General features: G+C 39.4%; 1 protein-coding gene across 1 annotated transcript; it reads right to left on the bottom strand.

Moving 5' to 3' along the window:
- Positions 1-1,397: 1,397 nt before the first annotated feature.
- Positions 1,398-21,875, bottom strand: LOC136874313 (heme transporter hrg1-A). The gene is made up of 3 exons (XM_067147956.2): positions 21,636-21,875; positions 15,713-15,886; positions 1,398-4,535 (listed from the first exon to the last, which is right to left on the bottom strand). The coding sequence occupies exons 1-3, from the start codon at positions 21,766-21,768 to the stop codon at positions 4,393-4,395; spliced, it is 450 nt and encodes a 149-aa protein (XP_067004057.1). The 5' UTR covers positions 21,769-21,875; the 3' UTR covers positions 1,398-4,392.
- Positions 21,876-25,920: the final 4,045 nt, after the last annotated feature.

Here is a 25,920-nt window from a genome sequence, read left to right as displayed (position 1 = left end):
ACAAACTGCATACCTCAATTAGAACGAAAGATATGATTGCTTCAATGAGAAAACATGTTGAAGAAATGAGACGTCAAATTGAATGTGCACTCATAACTTTCCTCAGAATCAACCAATATGAATAGTTAAGAGCTGAAATGAAAGAGCTTGATCCACTGAGTGTTCTTAGGCCAAAACAAACTCTGTACCTGAATTAGAACCAAAGATATGATTGCTTCAAAGAGACAAAAAATTGAAAAAATCAAATAATTTTTAGGAAGGCGGAAGTTGAGTGATTTATAGTACCTGAAGACAAATCTGTGCATGAATATCTTTCAGTTAAACAAAGAATGAAGGAAATCGACCAGATAGAATGACCGGACTGACTGACTTTAGTTTTCATCAATCTTTTTAATATATAGATATCTGCTTCATTCATTACATCCCTGACCCAGTCAAAGACTGGAAAACATGTTGTAGGTTTTCATTCAATATATGAATGTGTTCCCTTAAGAATTGTTACTCATTCCTTGCTTTGTAAAAATAAATCATTTCCTCCAAAAAAAAACCTAACTTTTCTGGCATAGGCTGTCTGCCAAAACCCGTCACTGAAGGGGTTAATAACAGAGTGAATGGACCCGGTCATGAAAGCTAAGCGATATGGCCGAGAATATTGCCACGCTGACCAAGTGGCACTCCGATATATGTAGCTTTTTATGTATATCTTTTTTGTTTATGAAACCCTGTAACAGCTTAACAGAATCTCATACTGTAAACCTCATAACGATGAAACTCTCTATGAACAAACATATAATTCAAATCGTACTATAATAATAATGTTATTTGCCTTACATCCCACTAACTACTTTTTACGGTTTTCGGAGACGCCGAGGTGCCAGAACTTAGTCCCGCAGGAATTATTTTACGTGCCAGTAAATCTACCGACGTGAGGCTGGCGTATTCGAGCACCTTCAAATACCACCGGACTGAGCCAGGATCAAACCTGCCAAGTTGGGGTCAAAAGGCCAGCGCCTCAACCGTCTGAGCCACTCAGCCCGGCTCAAATCGTACTAGACTGACACAAGCCACACATATTTTAGTGGTATTATATCAGACACTTCAACCATGAACAGGCGTAATCTCATCCTAACTCAGAGAGTATGGAAGGAAATATATGAAAATGAAATCCAACAACCTGTTTTCCAGTCAATGACCAGGTCAGGGATGGAATAAATGAAGCCCCATCTTGCACTGAGGATAGGAATTGTGCCGACTGCCTAAGCCTGTCGCACTCCTCTGGGGCAATGATTAATGACCATCAGATGAAATGAAATGATAGTGTTGCTGGAATGAAAGATGACAGGGAAAACCGGAGTACCCGGAGAAAAACCTGTCTCGCCTCTGCTTTGTCCAGCACAAATCTCACATGGAATGACCAGGATTTGAACCGCGGAACCCAGCAGTGACAGGCCAACGCGCTGTCGTCTGAGCCACAGAAGCTGGAAGGAAATAAATTAACACTAGAATGGGAATGAAAAATGGTCGGGCACCCATTTAAATTCTCACTGTCAAATTTTATCTTGATTATTTATTATTTTATGTCTTTATAAGGTAGCAAAGTTAGAGCTCTTGGCCCTCTCTTACACTTAACACAGGAAATGATAAAGATGCCAAAATGACAAGTATATGAAGAAGAATGTTTATACTGCCCTAATGAGCTACGTAATATATTATTAGGAAGGAAAATTAATTACTGTTTCTGAACGTCAGGAATGGATTATAAATCAATGGGGAAAAAGATGTACATGTATTAAGTGATTTTCTTTTTTCAACTTGTTCATAAGTATGAAAACTTGGCAATTTGTTCAATTAAAATTGAACAATAGCTTAAAATTAATTAAAATTTTTTGGAAGCAGAACTAACTACTCCTTTCTGAGTGCATGTTTCAACAAAACATGTTTTGTATTTGTCATGACACTCAAGTACCACACATCTACAAAAGGAGGGGCTAAAAGTACTCTTTCTCTATTGTTACAACTGAACAGGATTTGAAACATTCACTGGGTTAAGGATGACTTGAATGCCCAAGCAGTGTTCTACCAAAGTTTCCGGTGAGTTTACACTATTATGCCATCAAATATGGATGAAGTACACCAGATACTGCCCATGCTTATGTAATTTCCTTTCCTTGGTACATTTTTGTTGTACCATTAATTAAAACTTGACTTATATTTAATACAAGTACTGTTAATACCAGTTACTCAAAGTAACTACTACCAAGCTCGATAGCTGCAGTCGCTGAAGTGCGGCCAGTATACAGTATTCGGATGATAGTGGGTTCGAACCCCATTGTCGGCAGCCCTGAAGATGGTTTTCCGTGGTTTCCCATTTTCACACCAGGCAAATGCTAGGGCTGTACCTTAAATAAGGCCACGGCTGCTTCCTTCCCACTCTTAGGCCTTTCCCATCCCATCGTCACCATAAGACTTATCCGTGTCGGTGTGACGTAAAACAAATTGTAAAAAAAAAAAATTTTTAAATGTAACAACTACTGCAACAATTATAGTCAGATCTTTCCTTGTAATGAAATTTCAAAGCATTACCAAAAATTTAGGTCTGATTGTGTATAGAAACAGTTCTGAAAGATATCTTGATTTCTACAGGTCCCTGCATCACTTGCATCCAATTCCACAACAATTTACAATTCCATGCAAATGGTATTTTAACAAGGCAAATGTGTTCATTAGCAGATATTGCTGTCACAAATAAAAAATTAAAAGCTTGCTCCCTTTTCCACAGATTGACACTTTTTTTACATTTCGCATTATATAGTAAAGACCATTTTTGTACACATAATTCAAGAATCTTCCTTCCTTCATCACTAACATGGAAAATTTAATCCCAAGTTCAAACAGTGTCTCCCACATAGTGGCCGAGCTTCCAAGAGAAGTTTAATGCCCATCATGCCGAACCAACCTTGAAACTTTGGCGACTTAAGCATGTGCTACGAGTAGACAATATGCAAAAAATTAGCTGCTTGCTTCCACAGCAAGGCTCCAAAATAAACAACAAGCAATAGGACACTGATACTACCCAAGAAAGAACTTCCTGCATTTCGTATACGCACTCCACACAGCTAGTGTAGCAAGAATTTCCAGCGCCGCCATGTGACAGTCTGGCCGTGTAGGATACCAGCTTAGGTTTAGGAGCTTAGTACTGGAGACAGGCAGCTAATTTTTGGTCTTTTCTGTAGCAGATCGGTTACATCACCAAAGTTTCAAGGCAAGTTTCAGCATGAAGGGTGTGACACTTCCCTTGTTAGCAATGTTGCTACAACAGTCAATGTTATATCATCCTACGTACAGGTTAATGAAAATCGTATCACAAATTGTTAGTGACCATCATCCTCATTAATGAGCAACAGCATAACAAGAAACCACTCTGTGAACTTCCACTGCAGGACACTTCACAATAACTAGACCTGGTACAATTCATATTAGCAAGAAGAATCTGGTGCTAGTGTTTAGTAGTAATGAGTGCTTACAAGAGAACTGGAAGGATTTATATTCGTCTATTAACAAACACTAAAAAACGAAAAATCTTATGATTTAAAAAATAAACATAAAACAAATTTATAATTATTAAAATCTACTTTAAATGAGCTACAAAAATTAAAAACTCTATTACAGTTCCTCTCTAACTTGAATAAAATACATTCACACTTGAGATCACGAATATTCAGTTCATCCACCAACTAATGGTAAACTTAATTTGTCGTCCATCATTAAATCCACTAAAGAGGAACTATAATATGACCGTCATGGTGAAGGAGATTCTTTGCAATAGGTATGAGAACAAAAATGTTAAGAATATGTAATAGCCTACAACACCAGTCTGCAAAAATTCAAAATTCTGAAGAAATTACTCTGTTACTATAAGATAGATCAAGTCGAGTTAGGTTTCAATCGCTAATCCTGTTACTTGGATAGCTAACATGATGGTTGGATACAGAAAAATTCAGATCATATAGGATACTTTTCTACAAAAAAGCACCAAACAAATGAGCAAGAATGTGCTTACGCATTACATTGTTGAGCACATAATTTGGGTAATTTATCTTATGAAATTTTGTAGGAATAAATTCAAAAGGCAAGATATGACTAGATGTAGCCTTTGAGGCCCTTTGAAATTAAACTTCGGTGTTTCCTTCAAAATTTCATGTCAGCAAGTTTAAAGTTCTGTAGCACCCAACATAAAACTTCTGATAAGGAAGCAGCATTCATAGTATACACATTATGTACAAGTAACTATTAGAGAATAAGTTGAAGGTGTATCTCACATGTACAATGACCTTTCAACCATAGATACCATCTATTATACACCGATGTACCACGTCTTAAAATAACGGTGACTCACACACTCAGCAGTCGAGGATTATCTCTAAATATGATCGAGCTGTACATTTGGCTGAAAAGGATCATCATAACTCCCCATTTGAATGTCATGAACGCCCATACAGATGTTATGAAGTCGCTCGGCCCCACAGGCATTACAGCTGCAAAAACATAAATTACTTAGAATAAAATTTCTTTTTTAAATGTCATTCATCAACTTTATTTGTATTTTAACTGTTCTGTAATGGAGACGGTGATTGTTGTTTTATGGGAAAAAATCTGAGTATTTTCAAAATTGAACAGGGAAGAAAAAAAGAACACTTATGACTTGGAGCAGAGGCTAAAGTAAGGAAAGGGCAAGAAAAGGCAGAAAAATGAAACGAGTTCCTTGGGCTCACAAATATGAAACCATAAGAGTGAAAAGAGGACAGAAATTGACCAAGAAAGGCTAGATATCTGAAGAATGTAAGAGAGGAGCTTGGCACGAATGGAAAAAAAATGTTGGGCTCAACTCTCCTCCTGTAGTCACACTCCACATACACAGGGTGTCCCATTTATCCTGATCACCCACAATAACTTCATACCGGAGCTTCACATGAAAGTGTTTCATACAAAAGTTGCACAACTGGAAGGGGAAATAATACTCCTGAAGTGTCAGCCATATAGCATTGAGATATGAGCACTAAGACCAATTTTTTAAATGGTGTTATGCATTTTTTGGTCAAAAGTTCAATGAAGCTTACCAAGTCCTATTCAACCATTCATCACAATGTTACGTTCTAATAAACAGATCACTGAAAACTGAAACACAAACTGGGACTTGAATGATTCACGAAGACCCATTATTTGACGTCTTGTATAGTACAGTGCAATATGATGTTGACACCCTGCATCTGATGTAGAGATGATGCAAACATTGCACGTATCTACAGCTGATTGCACTTGTAATGCTCTTTAAGCAGACAACACTGGAAGAATCAGTGTTGTCATTCATCCAGCGACTGAACTTGTGTATCAATGCCAATGGTCACTACTTTGAACATCTAATGTGAATGTTCTACCCTTCACAGTATCCATATGGATAGCACTACAAACGGGCTGCAGAGATCCCATTTTCTGTGTTGCAGTGTTCTCCTCCTCTTTAATGGGTGCAACGCCCTGCCGTTTTAACAGACCGCCCCGCTAATAACTTAGATATGTGCTAGTTAATAATATTAAGACATATTTGAGTCATTGGGTGCTCTAAATAAAAATGTAATTACTGTAAAACTGTTTACTTAAATGATACATCATTATTGTCAGCATAACTGCATCAATTACATCGGAGTTTAAATGCTTATCTTGACTATCACGTAGTGTCGTGCACGAACGGTGTCTGAATTAGCGTGGAATCACATCCAAACACTATTCCGCATGACGTTGCAAAACCCGTATGGCAGTCCGGGCCTAAGCCTGCTGTTACATGATTATGAAGACCAGTAGAACACTAGAAGTTCAAAATACTCGGTTATGTCTTGTTTGTGATAAATACATTAAAATAGTTCAATTTTGCAGTTAATGTTTACCTGTCTGATATTATTTTATACAACCTGTACAACATACAGCACATATACAAGGTGAGGGGAATAAATTGAATTTTTTTCATATTCAATTTTTACATGGTAGCGGCCGTGGCCTTAATTAAGGTACAGCCCCGGCATTTGCCTGATGTAAAAATGGGAAACCATGGAAAACCATCTTCAGGGCTGGCGACAGCGGGGCTCGAACCCACTATCTCCCGATTACTGGATACTGGCCACACTTAAGCGACTGCAGCTATCGAGCTTGGTTTATTCATGTTTATACAATTCTGAATAGGTCTTGACAAGCTTCACTGAACTTTTCACCAATAAAAACATAGTACCACTTAAAATTTCTGATGTTAGTAATCTTTGATGATGATGATGATGATGATGATGATGATGATGCTTGTTGTTTAAAGGGGCCTAACATCGAGGTCATCAGCCCCTAATGGTACAAAATGAGATGAAATGGAATCGAGGTCATCAGCCCGTAATGGTACAAAATGAGATGAAATGGAATGACAAATTAAAAGTCCAAAATTCTCCACTGACCAGAATTCAAAACGTGAGGACGAAGAATGAATGGATCGACATGAATTTAAAACAATCAGTGGATGCGACCCGCAATGCCTTACATTCACAGAAACTGACGTAAAGCAATGGGATTACTGACCAAGGGACTGCTGCTATAGCATAACACGGAATCGATGATGCTTGCAGTCTAAAGGGGGTCCAAAATCCAAGTTATCGGCACCTCATAACGGTACTTATCGCTAGGAAAGTAGAACCCTGGTATTTGTCATGTTTCGGTACTAATCAGAAGTAGCAGAGACTCGCGGTATTCTACGTATTATGGTATACTCACAGGTTATGAAATTCGACATATAATACAGACCTATGGTTTTTCTCACTTTGCGGCGCCATTTACAGGCATCGTAACCTTATGGTGTTCATCACATAAGAGTACCAACCACAGGGACCTGCACTATCCCGTGGTGTTCCTTGTATAGTGGGTACTAATCAGAGGCAAGGCAGAACCATGGTAGCTATCATCCCATGGTCTTTCTCATATGGTGGTACTAATCACAGGTACTGCAAAAGCTGACCACACGGTGCTCCTGGGTGCTACTAATCGCAAACCTATTTGGTACCGAATATAGTGGTACTACGCGCAAGTAAAAGCGACCCATGATGTTCTCCGCATGGTGGTACTAATCACAAGTAGTTTCATGGTTCCAAGACGATCATCCCTTTGTCGCCCCTTACGACAGGCAGGGGATACCGTGGGTATATTCTTCATCTGCGTCCCCCACCAACAGGGGGTAGTGTGTTTGGTCCGCGAGAGGTATTTTATTTCCCCCAAGTCCGCCGGCAAGCCGGTTAGGACTCCCCTATCCACCACCTGGGACGCATCACATGGGAGTATCACCTCTCCCCCTGCTACGCCAGCATAGTAGGTTCGTGGATTAGTAACCTTTATCTCACTAACAAATAATGCTAAAAGGCTAACACTCCAGGAGTATTACTTTCCCCTTCTAGTTGTACAACTTTTGTATGAAACTTTCATCTGGAGCTCCAGTACAGGATTGTTGTAAGTGGTGAAGATAAATGAAACACTGTGTAAGTTGTGAGCCCAAGAAGGGAAATGATACATACATACATACATACATACATACATACATACATACATACATACATTACAGCATTATAACAGTGTATAAGCCTCTCTTTCAAAACATTCATCTTCAAGAAAAAAGTAGATATATCCTGTTAATGGCATACTGGCTTAAATGTGTAAAAAATTGAATACCAACGTCTTCTATACCAGTTTTAGATAGTCCCAGTTTTATAATAGATGTCAAATGTAGGCAGTTCTACTTTAACAGAGAGAACACTCACTGGCAATCAAATGTAAAGAAGCAGTCTAGATTTACAGAGAAATATCAGGATTTTATACAACCTGCACAACATACAGTACATACACAAGGTGAGGCTGTTAATAAATAGGACAAATACCACAAATATATTTATTGAAAGAAACGACTTCACTTGTTCACCGTAAAAGTACTCTTTTCTATCTATACACTGCTGAATACAGATTTTCCACTGTTCATAAGAATGCTGAAAGTCATTCACATCATTACATACACAGATCTCCATCATAGCGGTATTAACTTTCAGCATTCAGTCTACGAACCTCTGTGAATGTACTAAATGCCACCACAATCCTCTATTTGTAACTAGTTCTGTGGTCAAGTTTAGCTCCATACCTCTTAATCGTTAAATTGTTAGAAAATGAGTCTAACCATCATCGCCCTGGTCTTCCTCTACCACTTGTGCCAGCCTCCTCACTTTTATCTATCCTATCCGACCTCCCTTCATTGACTCTCGTTTTTTTCCAACCCCAGCGGTATTAGAGTACTTAAGGCCTAGGGAGTCGTCTTCATTTACACACCCTTCGTGGTCCTTGCCTTTCTATGGCCGAAACCTTCATTTTTCGAAGTGTCGGATCCCTTCCAATTTTTCTCTCTGATCAGTGTTACATACAGGATGGTTGCCTAGGTGTACTTCCTATTAAAACAACCATCACCACCACTCTCCCTCTACTTCTCTTAGCCTCCATAAATGTGTCCATTATTCTCCTAGGTAATCTACCCTCTTCCATTTGACTCACATGACCTCACTACCAAAGCTAGATTAAGCGTACAGCTTCATCCATCGAGTTCACTCCTGACTTAGCATTTATCTCCCCATTCTGAATACCCTCTTGCCATTGTCCCCACCTGTTTTTACCAGCAATCATTCTCACCACTTTCATGTCTGTTACTTCTAATTTATGAATAAGATATCCTGAGTCCACCCAGCTTTCACTGCCATAAATCATAGTTGGTCTGAAAGCGGACCGCTGTGAAGACAGTTTCATCTGAGAGCTAACCTCCTCCTTACAGAATACTGCTGATCACAACTGCGAAATATTGCATTAGCATTACTGAACATTGATTCAACCTCACTTGCTATACTACCATGCTGATGATGATGATTGTTTTTTATAGGGGCCTAACATCGAGGTCATCGGCCCCTATGGTATGAAATGAGACAGAATGCAATTTAAAAGTACAAAATTCATCCATTGACCAGAATTCAAAACGTGATGATGAAGAATGAATTGATGAATATGAATATAAAACAATCAGTGTATCTGATCTGCAATGCCTCACAATTCCAGAAACAATATTACTGACCAAGGGACTACTTCCAAAGCACAATCCTGAATCGATGATGCTTGTCTAAAGGGGTTCAATATCCATGTAAATGGTCCCTCATGATGGCACTTATCGCTAGTAAAGCAGAACCATAGTATTTCTCAAGTTGCGGTACTAATCAAAGGTAGCGTAAACTCACGGTGTTCCAAACATTATGGTACTACTCACAAGTATTGTACATCGTACAGGTAACTCAGACCTCTTAGTGTTTCTCACATAATGTCGCCACTCATAGGCAACACAAACCCATAGTGTTCCCCACCTAGGTGTACTAATCACGGGCGTCGGTATTCCCATGGTGTTCCTCATATAGTGGGTACTAAACATAGGCAACGAATACCCACTGTGTCGCTCGTATTGTATTACTAACCAGAGGCAACGCCCAGACCCGTGGTGTCTCTCTCATAATGGTACTAATCACGGGACGTAAGCCCGTGTTGTTCCACATTTAGTGGTACTAATCACAGTTACTGGAAACCCACAGTGAACCCCATTGGACTGCTACGAATCACAAGACTATTGAGAACCTAACAGAGTGGTACTGCTCGCAAGTAAAGGCGACCCATGGTGTTCCCCGCGTGATGGTACTAATCACAAGTAGTTTCATGGTTCTAATACAATCATCCCTTGGTCGCCCCTTTTAGTCGCCTGTTACGACAGGCAGGAGCTACCGTGGGTGAATTCTTCGTCTGCCTCCACCACCCACAGGGGGTGGGGGGGGTATTTGGTCCGCGAGAGGTATTTTATTTCCCTCAAGTCCAACGGCAAGCTGGTTAGGACCCCCCTATCTGCCACCTGGGAGTATCACCTCTCCCCCTGCTACACCAGCGTAGCAGGTTCGTGGATACTACCATCCTAGGAGAATACACATCCTAAATACTTGAAATTATCTACCTATTCCAGCTTCATATCCCAAATTGCTTGGATTTCTTATGACATCAATTTAGTCTTGGAAAGGCCAATTTTCATGCCATGCTCATTGCACCTATTTTCAAGTTCCAAGATATTAGACTGCAAGCTTTCGGCACAATCTGTCATCTACAAAATATAAGCATAACTTCTATTCCTCTTGCAGCATTTTTCATTTACTTGGCACATACTGAAAATCTGATCTTGACAAACCCTCTGTGGTCTGAAGCTACACTGGTTTTCATTCAACTTCCTCTCAAGCACTGATCGCACCCTGCCTTCCAAGATGCCAGTGAACACTTTGCTTGGTATACTGATCAATGAGATACCTCATAGTTGTTGCAATCCTTCCTCTTCCCTTGCTTATAGATAGGTGCAATTACTGCTTTTGTCCAATCAGAAGGTATATTACAATGCTAATTTTATCACTCTATGAAGCCATTTCACACCTGCCTTCCCACTATATTTCACCATTTCAGGCCTAATTTCATCTATTCCTGCTGCTTTATGAAAATGGAATTTATTTATCATCCCTTCCACTTCATCAAGTGTAATTTCACTAACATCATTGTCCTCCTCCCCATGAACTCTGTTGTTTACGGCATCACCAGGAAGATTTCCTTTTACGCTGAGAAGATTTTCAAAATATACCTTTCACCTGTCCAGTGATTCTCTGGGATCTATAATGAGTTCATTTGAATCACCCAAAACACTATTCATTTCCCTTTTCCCTCCCTTCCTAAGATTCTTTAAGACTGTCCAGAAAGGTTCCCCTGCTGCTTGATCTAGCCTTTCCAGCTTATTACCAAATCTTCCTACAACTTCTTTTTGGATTCAGCAACTATTTGTTTTGTTCCATTTCCTTCTTCTACCTACAATTCCCTGTCTGCATCAGTCCTTGTTTGGAGCCATTTCTGACACGCTTTCTTTTTACGTTTACAAGCTGCTCTCACTTCGTCATTCCACCATGTTGTTCGCTTTTTCCTGACTTTAAACACAGTTCTACCTAGGCCTTCCCCTGCTGTTTCTACTACAGCATCCCAGTATGCCACCCATTCTCTTTCTATATCCTCTACCTGCTTACGTCCACTGTTTTGAACTTTTTGCTAATCATACCCATGTACATCATCTGTCTAATTTCCTTTTCCACCCTTATTTGTTTGAAGACAGATTTAACTTTCTCTATCCTAGGCCTGGAGATGCTTTGTTCACTACAGATCAGACAATGGTGTGTGTCATAAAAAAATCCCCAGAAAGAATGCGCATTCGTACAGATCTCTTGAATTCAAAGTCAGTTAAGATATACAGTAGTCTATTATGGATCTGGAGCCCCTACCCTCCCATGTGTAGCAGTGAATAGCCTAACGCTTGAAGAATGCATTCGTAACTGCTAAACCCATACTAGTACAGAAGTCCAGCAAATGCTTCCCATTCCTATTGACTTCCATATCTTCCCCAAATTTACCAATCACCCTTTTGTATTCTTCAGTTCTATTTCCAACTCTTGCATTGAAAGCGCCTATTTGTACTGTCCTGTCCTTGCTGTTGACCCTGACTACAATGTCACTCAATGACTCATAAAACTTGTCGACTTCATCCTCATCTGCACCCTTACATGGTGAATACACTGAGACAATTCTCGTCCTATTTCCCCCAACTGCCATATCTACCCACATCATTCGCTCATTTACGTACCTTAGAGAAACTACGTTGTGTGCAATAGTATTCCTGATGAACAGCCCTACCCCACTCTCTGCCCTCCTCTTTCTAACACCCATCAAGTACACCTTATAATCTCCTCTCTTCCTCGTTATCTCCCCTTATCCGAATATCATTTAATCCCAGCACATCCAGATGCAACCTCTTTGCTGACTCAGCCAGTTCTACTTTCTTTCTTTCATAAGTCCCATTAACATTGATAGCTCCCCCATCAAATTCCATTTTGTTTGCTAAGTTGTTTCCATGGAGTGACTCAGCTGTCAAATGGGAGTGGGACTCCGTTACTCCTGTAGACTTGAAACGTTCTAAGCGTGCTCAGTGAAAATTCTGTGAAGCAGGATGCTACCTTTTCTTACACATAGTCCAAGGGAGGATCTCTCCTCTAACGGGTCACGGACCACTGGTAGATTGCATAGTCTTAGCCGCGTGAGCACAAGGTGGGCCATGACTCGTAATATGTCCGAGATGCCCACTCCCATTCCATAGCAACTTGTATACCGATTCTCAGGATCACTTACTAGACCACTCAGCCGTTGCTTATGGTTCATGAACTAGGACGTGACTACAGTAACCCACGCCATGAAAATCATTACAGAGGCTAAATTTCTAGAAAATAGAACTCAGAGAACTAAATCAGGGGAAGCGTTATTTGATCCTGTAACAATTAAGAGGTGGTTCACTCAGGGCAGTATTACTGGACCTTTATGTCATTGTATGTATACAGACGTGTCCATATTATCACAGTAAACATTATGAAGTACATTTTTTCCAGGTTTAATTGTGAGTTCTACACATAACTTGATACCAATGATTAAGTTTATGACTTCAGTACTTTGAATGCGTCCCCCTAGGTTTTGATAAGCAACTTGATCCATCTTGGTATACCTTCAATCAGCAATATATGACAATTTTTATATTGTCATGAATTCAGATTTGAATGTGCTTTTCAATCAAGGCAATTTTGGTTATTACATTCGTTTTTCAGATATTTTTCTTAGCTGTTGCTTAGAGAATATCAACAGGATACATGTATGGAACGTTTACGTTGTCTCTCTCAAAAATTCTGTTACTTTTTTGCTTTGCGGCATGGAACCACCTTGCATGAATATAAATTCATTTCGACCAACTATTCCTTTATCTGAGGTAGTAGCTGGGTTCATAGTATTTTAAAGCACTGTTCAAGTCTTCTAGTTCTTTCTACAAGGTATAACCGTTCACTGCTATACCAATTCAGATTCATCTGCTCAGGTGACCTTTTACATGCCAATGGCACTGTTCCTTCTCCCATGTCAATGTTTGTGCCTTGTAATGTGCGGTGAACAGATATGTGCTAATGGTATGGTGGCTTCTGTACCTTATTGCAAAGAGATGGCTCTGGGTGGCATGGTTGCTTACACTTCATTGTTGTCTAGCATTGAATTCATCAATGATATAATACACTGCAACCCGTCTATCCACTCCTACCATCCGAGCTAGCCAATGGTGACCATCATACACACATTGCACACCACGGTAGTTGAACCTGGCAGTGGTGGTTTTGCCAGAATCCACATACTCAGGATACACTCTTGACATAATATGGAATATGCATCTGATTAACTTTGGAGATTGTATGGCCCATATTTCCGGCACCAAAAATCTGGCTGCAATCAAATGTGCAGAGATGTCTTGTCTGACCCATTCTGTGTTGAGGTGCTACTCACACAACCGGTATGACTCCTGACGACACCGTAGTCACATTCCATGCCGTACTATCACATTCTTCGGGCAGAACACAGCATCAGTTTGCCAAAATGGCAGATATCTCTAATTCAATTGCTCACCAGCGTACATCTAAAGTGAAACATTGGGGAATTTGGTTTGCTGCAGAGCAGTATTAAACAGAACTTTATGAAAGTTTAACATGTCATCAATGAAATAAACAAGGATAACATCTCATCCATTAAATTTCTTCAAGAAATAAGTGTATTAAATAATGACTTGGTATATATTCCTTTCTTTTTCCATTGGCTTGACGTTACACCAACTCAGACAGGTCTTGTGACGATGGGATAGGACAGGAAGATAGCGGATGTGGTCTTAATTATGGTACAACCCCAGCATTTGCCTGGTGTGAAAATGGTGAACCCCAGAAATTTTCGGGCTGCCAATGGTGGAATTCAAATGCACTATCTCCCGAGTGTAAGCTCACAGCTACGCGACCTGAACCACACAGGCAAATCGCTCAGCAATTTTGGTTTCAATAGTCATAAGATCAGTAAGCCTGAAACAGTAGGACTCTTAGTCAGAAGCAGTTACACAACCTGGTGACAGGAAGGAAAATTCATTGTCCCATCACACCATGTATGAAATCTCAAATATACAGGAGGGTCAACACAAAGAAAATATTGATGTGAATATCAGTGGTACATCTGTTATAAACTGGAGAGACTGACTTCCTGTAATGTAGAGAAATCATTTTCCCAATACAGATCAGTGTTCCACAATAATCATCAATCATGAGGAATTGACAATTTGACAAGGAATCTCATTGTGTATTGTAACTCCTCAGCAGTTAGTAAGGAACAGTACAAATGACAACTGGTGAGTACTCCACATTATTCCTATGAAAACAAAATTATTGAAAGTTTATCAATTCAGCTGAAGGCTTAACGTATTCATCTGACAGGACAAATCCCGATCAACAGGGTCATATGCCCTCACCCCATATGAACAATGCAGGGAGTTTGGAATTGAATCCAGGTTTTTGGCATGCAATCTTGTGACTAGAAACTGTCTACCACAAACTCTTCTACCCTGCCAGCCAAGATTCTGAGAGTGACATTTTTTCCACCAACAGAATTCGAACAGACTAACCACCGACTAACCATGGTATCTGACAATATAGATTTGACGCCTTAACGATCATAGCCAGCAAGCGGGCTCATAGTCAATCATTTCACATGAATCAAACTACTTTGTTACCATCCCAAATCCATAGTATTAACCAATATAAGACTACTTTATACATAAAAACCTACTGAACACAACCCTGGGTAAAAGAAATCTGCCTCAATGAAGGTCCCTTTCACATGTAAGAACATCATTTTACTCTCTTTATAAGATGCATGTCTGATGTTCATAACTTTTCACAATGGTAGTTTTTCTTCTAAGATTTCAACATATCCCACCACTAAAAGTAATTCTCAGAGCTTGATATTTGTCACTCACAGTGGTCAATGCAACACCACTTCAAAACTATTTCCTCTAAACGAGTCTCACCTATTTCCAATATAGACAGTCATCTCTGGTAAACTTTAGCCCAACTATCCCCACTTTACCAGCAGTTTTCAGTGAATTTCCACCTAACCTGTCATTGAATACAAGTTCATCTAATCCTTGGGAAGTGCTCACATAAATCTTTAAGCATACGGTAACCCTATCTTTAGAATTTGTTCTCAGATCACCATTTGGAAGCATGGCTGCACGAGTAATAAAATATTTCTGTAGAGAGGGCATACTGGTGTTTATAATCAGTCATTAGCTACAAATATACAGGAGCTTTAGGATTGTTCTCTGTACAAGGTCAACATTTTTCAAAAATAATAATAATAATAAAATAAAAACTACATTTTTCCATTACGTTAATATTCTTAGCAGTAATAGTATTTGTGATCAAAGTAAAAACAGAAGAGTTCCTTGGAAAGGGTGACATAACCTTTAGCTTACATTACATCTCTTAGAAAAAAAGGATGTTTCATTTAAACTTAAGTTTACAAATTGCTGAATACCTACTCTATCTATCATTTCAGAACTGATGATTTTATTTTGTAAGAGTGAAAAGCAATCTAAGGCTGTTCAGTATTCAACACCTTTACAAAGTTACGAATGTGAGGGGCAACTTACGGATATTATAGTAAAGGGCAACAAAGATGTACCACACAAAGCCAGCGCCTCCAGCTAAAGCAGCCATTACACCCAGTAGTTTGACTCCCTGCAATGTCTCAATGGAATGCCATGAATCAAGTCGATCTTGAAAATGCAGATAGTGCAAATGCAAACAAACTGCTGCAAATATACCTAGAACAAAAAGAAAATATATTGACAAGAAAAATTGGATGGTAAGGAAGAAGCATCTATGCAAAGACTTTCCAGTGATGATCAGATGATAAACTACCTTTACAGTTTTCAGAGACACGAAATTACCAGACTTTTTTCTCAGAGTTCCGTAACTCGTCACAGAATCTGCCAACGTGAGTCTGTTGTATTTGAGTACCTTCAAATACCTCCAACTGAGCTGCAATCAAACTTGCCAACTTGCTACCATTTCTAAGCTAAGGAAATCTTTGATGGCTTATACTATTTATGGAGACAATAGTGAGACTACCTACCAAGACACATGATGACCTGAGAATGATACTCTTCTTTCCACCAAAAATCTACTTCCCAACATTGATTTTGAAATGATGCCTATTAATACTTCCAAAAAATTGTTGAAAACTAAGATCTCTTTATTCCAGACTTGAAGGAGAAAAATATTAATTTTCCCAAACTTTCTTTCAGTATCTTGTAATGAAGGACTGATGCAAAAATGTTCAGATTTTTTTGTACCAAGTGAAGAGAGAATTTGATGAATGATTCATGCAGTTCAACAGATTTTTCAGGCTATAGACAAACCATTTTCCATCAATTCTGGTGGAGAATAATGCACCAAAGCAACTGAATTGTGAAACTTCGACATGGCAGGATCACAGATGGAAATGCTACAGCTGTAGATGACAGAAGAAAAGGCAAGGAAAGTTCACGTGTTGTTTCAGATCACCCTTGATAGAGATTCTTGCTCTAATTTGTGCGAGTTTTCAAAATGCGTGCTGACAATGTTTGGGTCAACGTACAATATGTGTTTGAAAGTATGTTTTACAATATGAATTTTGTGAAAAATAATTTCAGATCCAGAATTACTAATGAACACTTGAGAACTACTTAACCATTGCTGGAGCTTTGTGCATTCCAAACTTTGAAAGATTTCATAAAACAAAACATGCCACTTCTCTTACTAATGATGTTGGGTGGATGAATTATATATTTCAAACGTATGTAACTTATGAACACTGAATTTAAAATATCATTTATACAAGATATTGTTTGTTATATCTAATCACTCCACTGTTTGAAATTTAAAAAATGCAGGGAAATACAGTGCTAAGTGACAATATACACCATATTTATATTTTTCAGTAATAAATTATTATGTGGAGTAAGCAATCACCGAAAGCAAGACCAGCATCTGACTTATTCAACCGAACATTTCAACCCTAGACCCTGTTTTATTGCAATATTATCACCAATCTGGACCCCAGAGAAAATAATTGAAGACCCCTGCCATAGAGGGTATTTTACATAAGTTTGTTTTAATGTAAATTGATACTGTTGCACATTTTTACATTCAAATGTTGCTTGCGCATTTATGATACACACTGCATCATCTGACAAGACATTGTTTACTATTAGGCCTACTGTCTAAAAAAATATCAATTTCATTCCATAGTGATTTAATGTCAGTGTATTATAAGACTGAAAAAAAAAAAAAAAAAAAGTGAACTTCACAAGTGTGTGTAGAATGGAAAATAAAAATCGAGACGGGGATTTGACATCAGGATATGACATTTCTGATGATGATGATGATGCTTGTTGTTTAAAGGGGCCTAACATCTAGGTCATTGGCCCCTAATGGTATGAAATGGAATGACAAACTGAAAGTCCAAAATCATCCACTGACCAGAATTCAAAATGTGAGGACGAAGAATTAATGGATGGATATGAATATTATTGACCAAGGGACTGTATCTATAGCATAATACTGAATCAATGATGCTTTTAGTCTAAAGGGGTCCAAAATCCAAGTCATCAGCCCCTCATAAGGGTTATCACTAGGAAAGTAGAACCATGGCACTTGTTATGTTGCAGTACTAAGCAAAAGTAGCGTAGATTTGCGGCATTCCACACAGTATGGTACTACTCACAGGTAATGAAATTTCCACATGGAGTACAGGCCTACGGTGTTTCGCACATTGCAGCGCCATTTACAGGCAATGTGAACCTATGAGGTTCATCACACGTGTACTAACCACAGGGACCCGCACTATCCCGTGGTGTTCCTCATATAGTGGGTACTAATCATAGGCAAGCCAGAACCATGGTGTCGCTCCTAAAGTGGTACTAATCACAAGTAGTTTCATGGTTCTAATACAGGGTCTTTATTTATGCTTGGCAAGGACTTTCTCGCTCAACCTTGGCCGCCAATGACAGGCCGCTACCGGCCGCGGTTTCCGGCACTTCCTGCAGTTGCTGAGAGCTGAGCTCCGAGATAGTAAGGTGTTCAAGGAAGCTACTGCGTACTGTATGTCGTATTGTATAGTGTTTTATTGTGATTGTATATAGTGCTGTAATGTATGTGAAATATACGTTACATGAACATGTATATCTGCACAATACTTGCATTAAGTGCAGAAAATCGTGCACTAGGACAAGACAAAAGTATCGAGCGAAATTTCCAGGAGGACCCATTCCTATCAATCAGACAACAAAATAACTGGCCAAGAGATTCAAACGTACAGGTTCAGTGAACAATAAAAATAGACGTAACGGTTGTTATCTCCTTACTGAAGTGTGTTTGGTACGAGGATCATAAGTAAAAATCTGTGGCCCCCTCGTAGCCCAGATTTAACGGCATGTGATTTTTATTTGTGGGGAATGTTAAAAAATGTAGTTTATGGGAACAACCCTCATACAATAGATGAACTTAAAGACAATATACGAGTTGCAATTGCATCCATCAGTGCTGAAGAACTTGGTTGAGAAACCGAAAACTTCATTAGGAGATGCCGATTGTTTGGCAGCGCATGGGGAAAATTTTCAGCATAAACTGTAAAAATGGTGAGTAAAATGCATGATGATTTTGAGCATAAACTGTAAACATGGTAAAATGCATGATAATGATTTTGAGCACCGTATTCTGCCATACACACGCACGCGCGGTAGCCGGCAACTGAACTGTCACTGGCGGCCAAGGTCGAGCGCGAAAGTCTTTGCCAAGCATAAATAAAGACCCTACACGATCATTCCTTGGTCGCCCCTTTTAGTCACCTCTTATGACAGGCAGGGGGATACTGTGGGTGTATTCTTTGTCTGCGTCCCCCACCCACAGGAGGTTGTGTTTTGGTCCGTGAGAGGTATTTTATTTCCCTCAAGTCCGCCGGCAAGCCGGTTAGGACCCCCCTATCCGCCACCTGGGACGCGCCACGTGGGAGTATCACCTCTCCCCCTGCTACCCTAACATAGTAGGTTTGTGGGATATGACATTATTTTCTAAAAGCTGTTAAAACATGCATTAAAAATTAATATAATATATAATAGAGGACACGTGCTGCTCCGCAGCTTTCGTTATAAATAGGTCACATAACGTGCCTTGATATAAAATTGCTGCCCGGGTAGGCTACTGTTTTTTACTTTTATGATTTGTATTCAGAAGTGATTTTTTGTAGATTTCCTTATTCTGACGTTGATTGATAATTTACAATTTTGTTTTATGTTGCACCAATGAGACAGGTCTTATGGCAACGATGGATAGGAAAGGGGTGGGAAGGAAGTGAACGTGGCCTTAATTAAGGTGCAGTCCCCAGCATTTGCCTGATGTAAAAATAGCAAACCACAGAAAACCATCTTCGGAGCTGCCGACAGGGGGTGTTCAAACCCACTATCTCCCGAATGCAAGCTGACAGTTAGGTGACCCAAACCGCGCAGCCACTCGCTTGGTTTTTACGAACTATTTTGCACCTTTTGAATTATTATTGTGTGTTTAATTTAAAGTTTTATTTTTACATTATTTTGTTTTGCGTGAAACTGTCCTTGTGGCAGCCCAGATTGTCTGAGAAATATCTCATCATTTCAAATAATAAAAATATGTGATAACTGTATGTATTTACATGTAGCGCTATAGATACTGAAGATGATTCCAACTGTCACCAATCAGCTTATAGAACACAAAAAAACTGTGAATTCAGGACTGATCTTGGCCATTTTTGGACAGTTTTTCTCACTCCCTTATAACCCAAATGCCGATGGAGGCTGAACTTGGACTTAAACAGCATCCAGAGTGTCACAACTCATGATGAAAGCAGAACAAAAATAGTACAAATAAAGGAACTGATCATGATATTATACAGGAAGACAATGGCAGAACTATGAGAACTATAAGCAGTCATCCCGAAAGCTGGTTGGACTCTCTGTCTTCTGCAGTCATAGATGGCCTAGCCACCACTGAAGAGAAGTACATAAAAAATGAGGAGTGAGGTGGTTTCCTGTCTTTTTTCTCACCAATCCAGAAGTTGCTACCTCATATCAGTCTACCACCAACCAACCCTATGAACAACATTTTCATACCATTCTTAACAGGAATGGCAATACCTACTAGAACTGCTCATACCTCTGTCACTTTCATGTTATCAAAGCTACGGATGAGACTGAGAAAGGAAGATGAAAATAACAAATTTGTTCTAGCCCATACCAGAAGGCATGGTGCACTGTAAACGCTAAGTCTTACCAGCAAAAGCAAAAACGAGAAGTAAGCATATTTAACGGAATGGCAAAAAGAATGAAAGCAGAAAATTACAATAAGCAATGAAATGATGCAAAAATAATAATGGTAGCGGTGATGCCTGTTTCTTAAGGGCTCCATACAAGCGCAAACTTCTTTAATACTTACCTGCACAAACCTGCCTCTGGGAGGCAAGTTGAAAGTATGTTGTTACCCACACATGCTCAGATTAAGTGATTATTTACGAGGCAGCTGAATATGATGCGCTCAGCTGTTTCCTGTTTAAGATTATGCGCTTTGGATGGTTGAAAAATGTATACGGACTGAAATTAATTAGGAAGTCAGTATGGAAGATGAGTTGTTAATTGGACATAATGTAGCGCTCTGCACTTAGAAGACTCGCAAAAAAAAAAAAAAAAAAAATTGCAATTTCATATTCGTAGGCTGCCACGTTTACACTTTCTGCCGCAAATCTGAGTGAGCGTTTTTATCGCAAAGTCTCCAGCTGAATTCAAGCAGCTCCAAAATGTCAGACACTTGCCTGCAGACTTTTTGTCCGCAGACTTATCGGCCATATGCAGAGAGACACGTCTGAAGAGACTGCTTTGTGCAGACTTACCTCCGACTAAATCTGTGTGTATGGGAGCCCTTCAAAGATGCAAAACAGCATCATTACTAGAGAAGGTGGTACAGTCACAGATACAATGTACAGATCGAGTAAAATAAGGGATAAAAATGTTGCAATGGTGAAGTTGTACCAGATACTGCACTGATAAGTCTGTAATGAAAATGCCTAACAAAGCATTCGGCAAGTGCAGTACCGGTAGTTTAAAAAAATAAACAAGATACTATGAAAGTCGTGTTAGTCTGTGGAAACGTTCGCAAGTAAAAATAAGAGGCTACCAGAACGAAGAAAATAACAGAATAAAATCTACCATATAATCGTTACATTAAACAAACACAAGGTACACTAATAATAATAATAATAATAATAATAATTAAAAAATAAATGAAATGGAACAGTATAATAGAATGGTGGTAAGGGCCACTACACTTCCGCACATATAGCCTACAGAATAGATTCCACGCTGTTTGAAAACTTACCCTGAAGGAAATTCGAAACTCGCCAATGTTATTTTCAAAAAAAGTAAATGACAACACAGCACCTAGCACGTTATACACAAGAATCAGACGGACATAGATATGAAAAAGAATCAAACAGAAAGCACTCACCTGAAAATAAAGCCCAAACACCGGCTGCGTGATTTCCATACACGCAGAAAAACGCGATAAAAGCTGAAACACCAAGGAACACTCCAATACCACTTATAATCAAACGAAACCAGTCTTTACAACTGTGAGCCATTTTACTGGAATATTATAATGCAGTACTAAATTCGTCACAGAATTTTCGCATATATTTTCAGCCTGTCAGTGTCGATATGAGTCATGTGCAGTTGAGTACACCTTATCTACCGGGGGGAACTACAGCACAAACATAAGTTTGCGCTGACTCGACCGGACTGCAATGATAAGATTTGTTTTGACGTTTAATCAAAGACATTCCACCACTCTCTCGCCAGTTATCATTCTCTACAATCAAACATAAATATTACGAAGTATATCCATGTATTGAGACGCGTAAAAAATGTATTCTAATGCAACACTAACGAGTTATATTTTAAGATATTTTCAAAATAATTGAATTAATTAACAAATCGCTGACATTCTAAAGTAACGAATCAAGTGTACTATCTTTCAACTATCTAAGCAGTTATTAATGGCGCAGCGTTCAAAGCAGTTGAAAGAGTCGTGTTTGTAAATAAGCCCAGGTTGATCTTAAAAAACCAAACCAAAACTGAAATAATATCTAAGAAAAGCATTATTTATTATTATCGTTAACTGATTTTTTATTAACATGGAGAATATAAGTAGTACACCAACCTCGACACAGACAAATGAACTTAAGAAATATCAAGGTAAGGCCTAATCAACCTACTGTGAATTATGATTATAATTGATTAAATGTGGGTTAATTGATAATAATAACTGTTTATTTATTCTCTTTCCATGTGGATCCAGATATCGTACATTGGTAAGTAGACTGTTATGAGTTACATTATTCTATTTATTGACATTCCTATTTATCACATGGCTTTTGGTGTTGGGAGTGTCTAAGGACATGTTCGGTTCGTCCGGTGCAGGTTAATTTTATTTGACGCCCATGGGCTCTCAGGGAAAGGAAAAAAAAATTGATGTAGTCAGGTGTTTTCCTTTCAAGAAAATGATTTAGAAGTCGGTATTACGTAGAAGAGGTAGTACCGCCCCCCACCAACAGTCAGGAGATACCGTGAGTGTTATTCATCGCCATTCATCTTCCAAAATATTAAAAGTAATACATACCCCCAGGTCAAAGCGCCCCTACAAACTGTCATATGGGCGCCGATGCATTGGCGACCTATACGTCTGGATGTTGTTGGATGATGATGATGTTGATGAGATAAAGAGAGAGTGAAACCTGGTGTTGGCATTGAGTCTGCTCCTGTTGAAGAACACCAAGGAGCGTCCAGTTCCATGGCTAAATGATTAACATTCTGTTCTTTGTTCCCAAGTGGTCTCGGGTTCGATTCCCAGCCTGATCGAGGATTTTAACTTTCCTTACCTAATTCCGATGGCTTGGGGGCTTCGGTATTATAATTCATCATAGACAGAATCCCATCTTCACACACACACACACACATGGGTTGCTTACAAAGCGTCAACTCAAAAGACCCTCTGGAGGCCACAGCCATTATTATTATTATTTTTATACCAAGGAGTCTGCTTAAGGCTCAACATTCCCATCCAAGAGATCATCTTCAACAGTGTCAGATACCCTCAGTTAATTTGAACACTGTGGAGAGGTTTGGAATTGAATCCAGGATTTTGCCACACAGTCTCATGATTAGAAATTCTATAACACCACCTCTTCTACCCTGCCAGCCAACATTCTGATGGTGAAAATTTTTTCCACCTTTGAGACTCAAACTGTCTAACCAAGGTATCAGACTACGTAGACTTTATGCCTTAATGATAATGGCCACCAGGCAGTGATACGCTTGGTACCTGTATACTGAGTTTACTCTTCTTTTTTCTTTTTCTTCTTTTAAGATAAACAACTGCACTACTATCCTTATCCTGGTTCAGTAATATTAAGTTGTAAATAAATTATTATAAAAATCATACCAAAATTAAAAGCCCAATTGCAGCCCTGGTTGTTATGATGTCTTCTAGTATGGAGTAGAATAAATTTATTATTATTAATCTCTCTCTATCTCAGCTTTGGCTCTGACAATATGAAAGTGACTGATGTATAAGCAATGCTACAGTAGTACAGCCATTATTTATACAACCAGGCCCTGTGATGGAGTGAAAGTGTCACTTGCAGCACTGATTATTGTGCAGGCTTTTTAGTGGCCCACTTGGGAAGGAACCACACTAGAACATTGCATCACACCAAAATATCTTGGAGTTACCCTTGATCATGCTCTCACTTACCAGAAACACTACTCGAACACCAAGCAAAAAGTGGCAGCCAGAAATAATATTGTAAGGAAGATAACGGGTACTACCTGGGGGGCACAGCCCAATACTGTGAGAACCTCTTCCATTGCTCTATGTTACTCTGCAGCGGAATATGCATCCCCAGTATGGTACAAGTCAAGTCACGCCAAGAAGGTAGATGTTGCCCTAAACGATACCTGTCGCATCATTACCGGCTGTCTAAAACCTACTCCGCTGGACAAATTGTACAGTCTTGCTGGTATTGCCCCTCCTGATATCCGTCGAGAGGTTGCAGCAAAAAACGAGAGGAAGAAGGCGGAAACATCTGAAGCTCACCGGATACAGGCCGATTACTCTAAGACTCAAATCAAGGAAAAGCTTCCTCAGAACAACAGAGGCTCTTAACAGGACACCTCAGCAATCCTGAATTGATATGTGGCGCGCAAGCTGTACTCGCTCGGAAGAATGGCTGACACCAAGTGAAGAACTACCACCTGGTCACATGGAGAAATGTAGTACTTGGAGATCACTGAACAGATTATGGGCAGGCATGACAAGATGTAAAAGCAACCTGCAGAAGTGGGGTTTCAACATCGAGTCCTCATTGTGTGAGTGTGGTGCAATCCAGACGACGTCTCATTTGTTGCAGTGTAGTAGGTGCCCTAAAACATGCACAGTACAAGATCTACTTCAGGCAACAGAAAATGCAGTGGATGTTGCCAATTCCTGGGCAAAAATAGTATAGACCTTTTTTTTTTTTTTTTGATAAGTGTGACTTTGTCTATAATGTATATAATTCAGTAAGAGTATATGTATTTATAGTATTAATGCTTCTGATACAAATTTTTAAAAAATGGCCCAGAAGGCTGATATATTACACTGAGCGGCCCGAAAAACGCAGTACTTCAATTTCTTTCAAAACTGAAACTTATTTTAAATTTATGACACTTTTATGACACTAATCCACTATCTTATGATAGAATATTGTGGTATGGTCCCATCTAAGTTTCTAACAATGAAAAGAAAAGTCGATTATAAACAAATTGAGCCACAGATGCACATTTCAAGGAAATATTGAGTAAGCTCATAAAAGTAATGCACTTCTGTTTTGATGTTATACACTTCACAGACCTCCAAGACGATCTCGGAGACCTCTGTTTGCATCTTCAAAAGTGTGTATTATCACCTCTTGCACCAATGACAGCATTCAGCCTTTCTGGCATGCTCCTGATAAATGCAGTAATGTCCTGTTGAGGAATCATCTCCCATTCTTCCAGGAGGGTGTTCCGTAGGTCCTGCAGGATCTCTGGATAGTGCTGACGAGCTCTTCTCCCCAGCTGGTCCAAAACGTGCTCAATAGGATTCAAATCAGGGCTTTGAGCAGACCAAGCCATCACGAATCCCTGTTTCATCCAAGAATTCTTGCAAAATTCTCGCAACATGTGGGCGTGCATTGCCGTGCATTAGTGTAAAATCAACACCAATAAATGGAGCTAAAAGCACAACATGCTCCAGAAGGATTTCCCCCACATACTGATGTGTGGTAAGGCTCCCATTCTCCACGAAGACCAACTCCATCCTTGCAGCTGTATTAATTCCTGCCCACACCATCACAAAACCACCCTGAAAAGTGTCCTGAATGAGAATGTGCAAGGGGAATACCTTCAACAACACTTGATCCCATTGTTGTACTGCCCACCCAAGATGTTCCCTTGTGAAACATAGTCGAGCTGTGTGATGCTCTCTGGTGAATTCCAGATCTGTAGCAGGACTTTTGGATTTAAGATTGGCTTCTTCCAGTCTTCTTTGAACGGTTTTCTCACTAACATTGACCCCTCGAACTTGGTGGAATCGATTTCGTGCTTCAACAGTGGTGGTGTGACGGCTGTGGAGAACTTGAAGTTGTAAGAAGCGGTCATCTTTCTCTGATGTTGCTCTTCTCGGGCCTGATCCTGGTCTCTTTGCAAAGCCTCCA

This window comes from Anabrus simplex, chromosome 5 (genome assembly GCF_040414725.1).
Source record: "Anabrus simplex isolate iqAnaSimp1 chromosome 5, ASM4041472v1, whole genome shotgun sequence".
Classification (NCBI taxonomy): Eukaryota; Metazoa; Arthropoda; class Insecta; order Orthoptera; family Tettigoniidae; genus Anabrus; species Anabrus simplex.
This window is presented reverse-complemented; position numbering and strand designations above follow the sequence as displayed.

Bases quoted from the DNA above. Each gene is read 5' to 3' on its own strand.
- LOC136874313 (XM_067147956.2), bottom strand. From the start codon at position 21,768: ATGGCTCACAGTTGTAAAGACTGGTTTCGTTTGATTATAAGTGGTATT. The intron at 15,887-21,635 runs GTGAGTGCTTTC...TTTTTGTTCTAG, and splicing joins TGTTTGGGCTTTATTTTCAG to GTATATTTGCAGCAGTTTGT. The intron at 4,536-15,712 runs GTAAGTTGCCCC...ATGTTTTTGCAG, and splicing joins TGCCCTTTACTATAATATCC to CTGTAATGCCTGTGGGGCCG.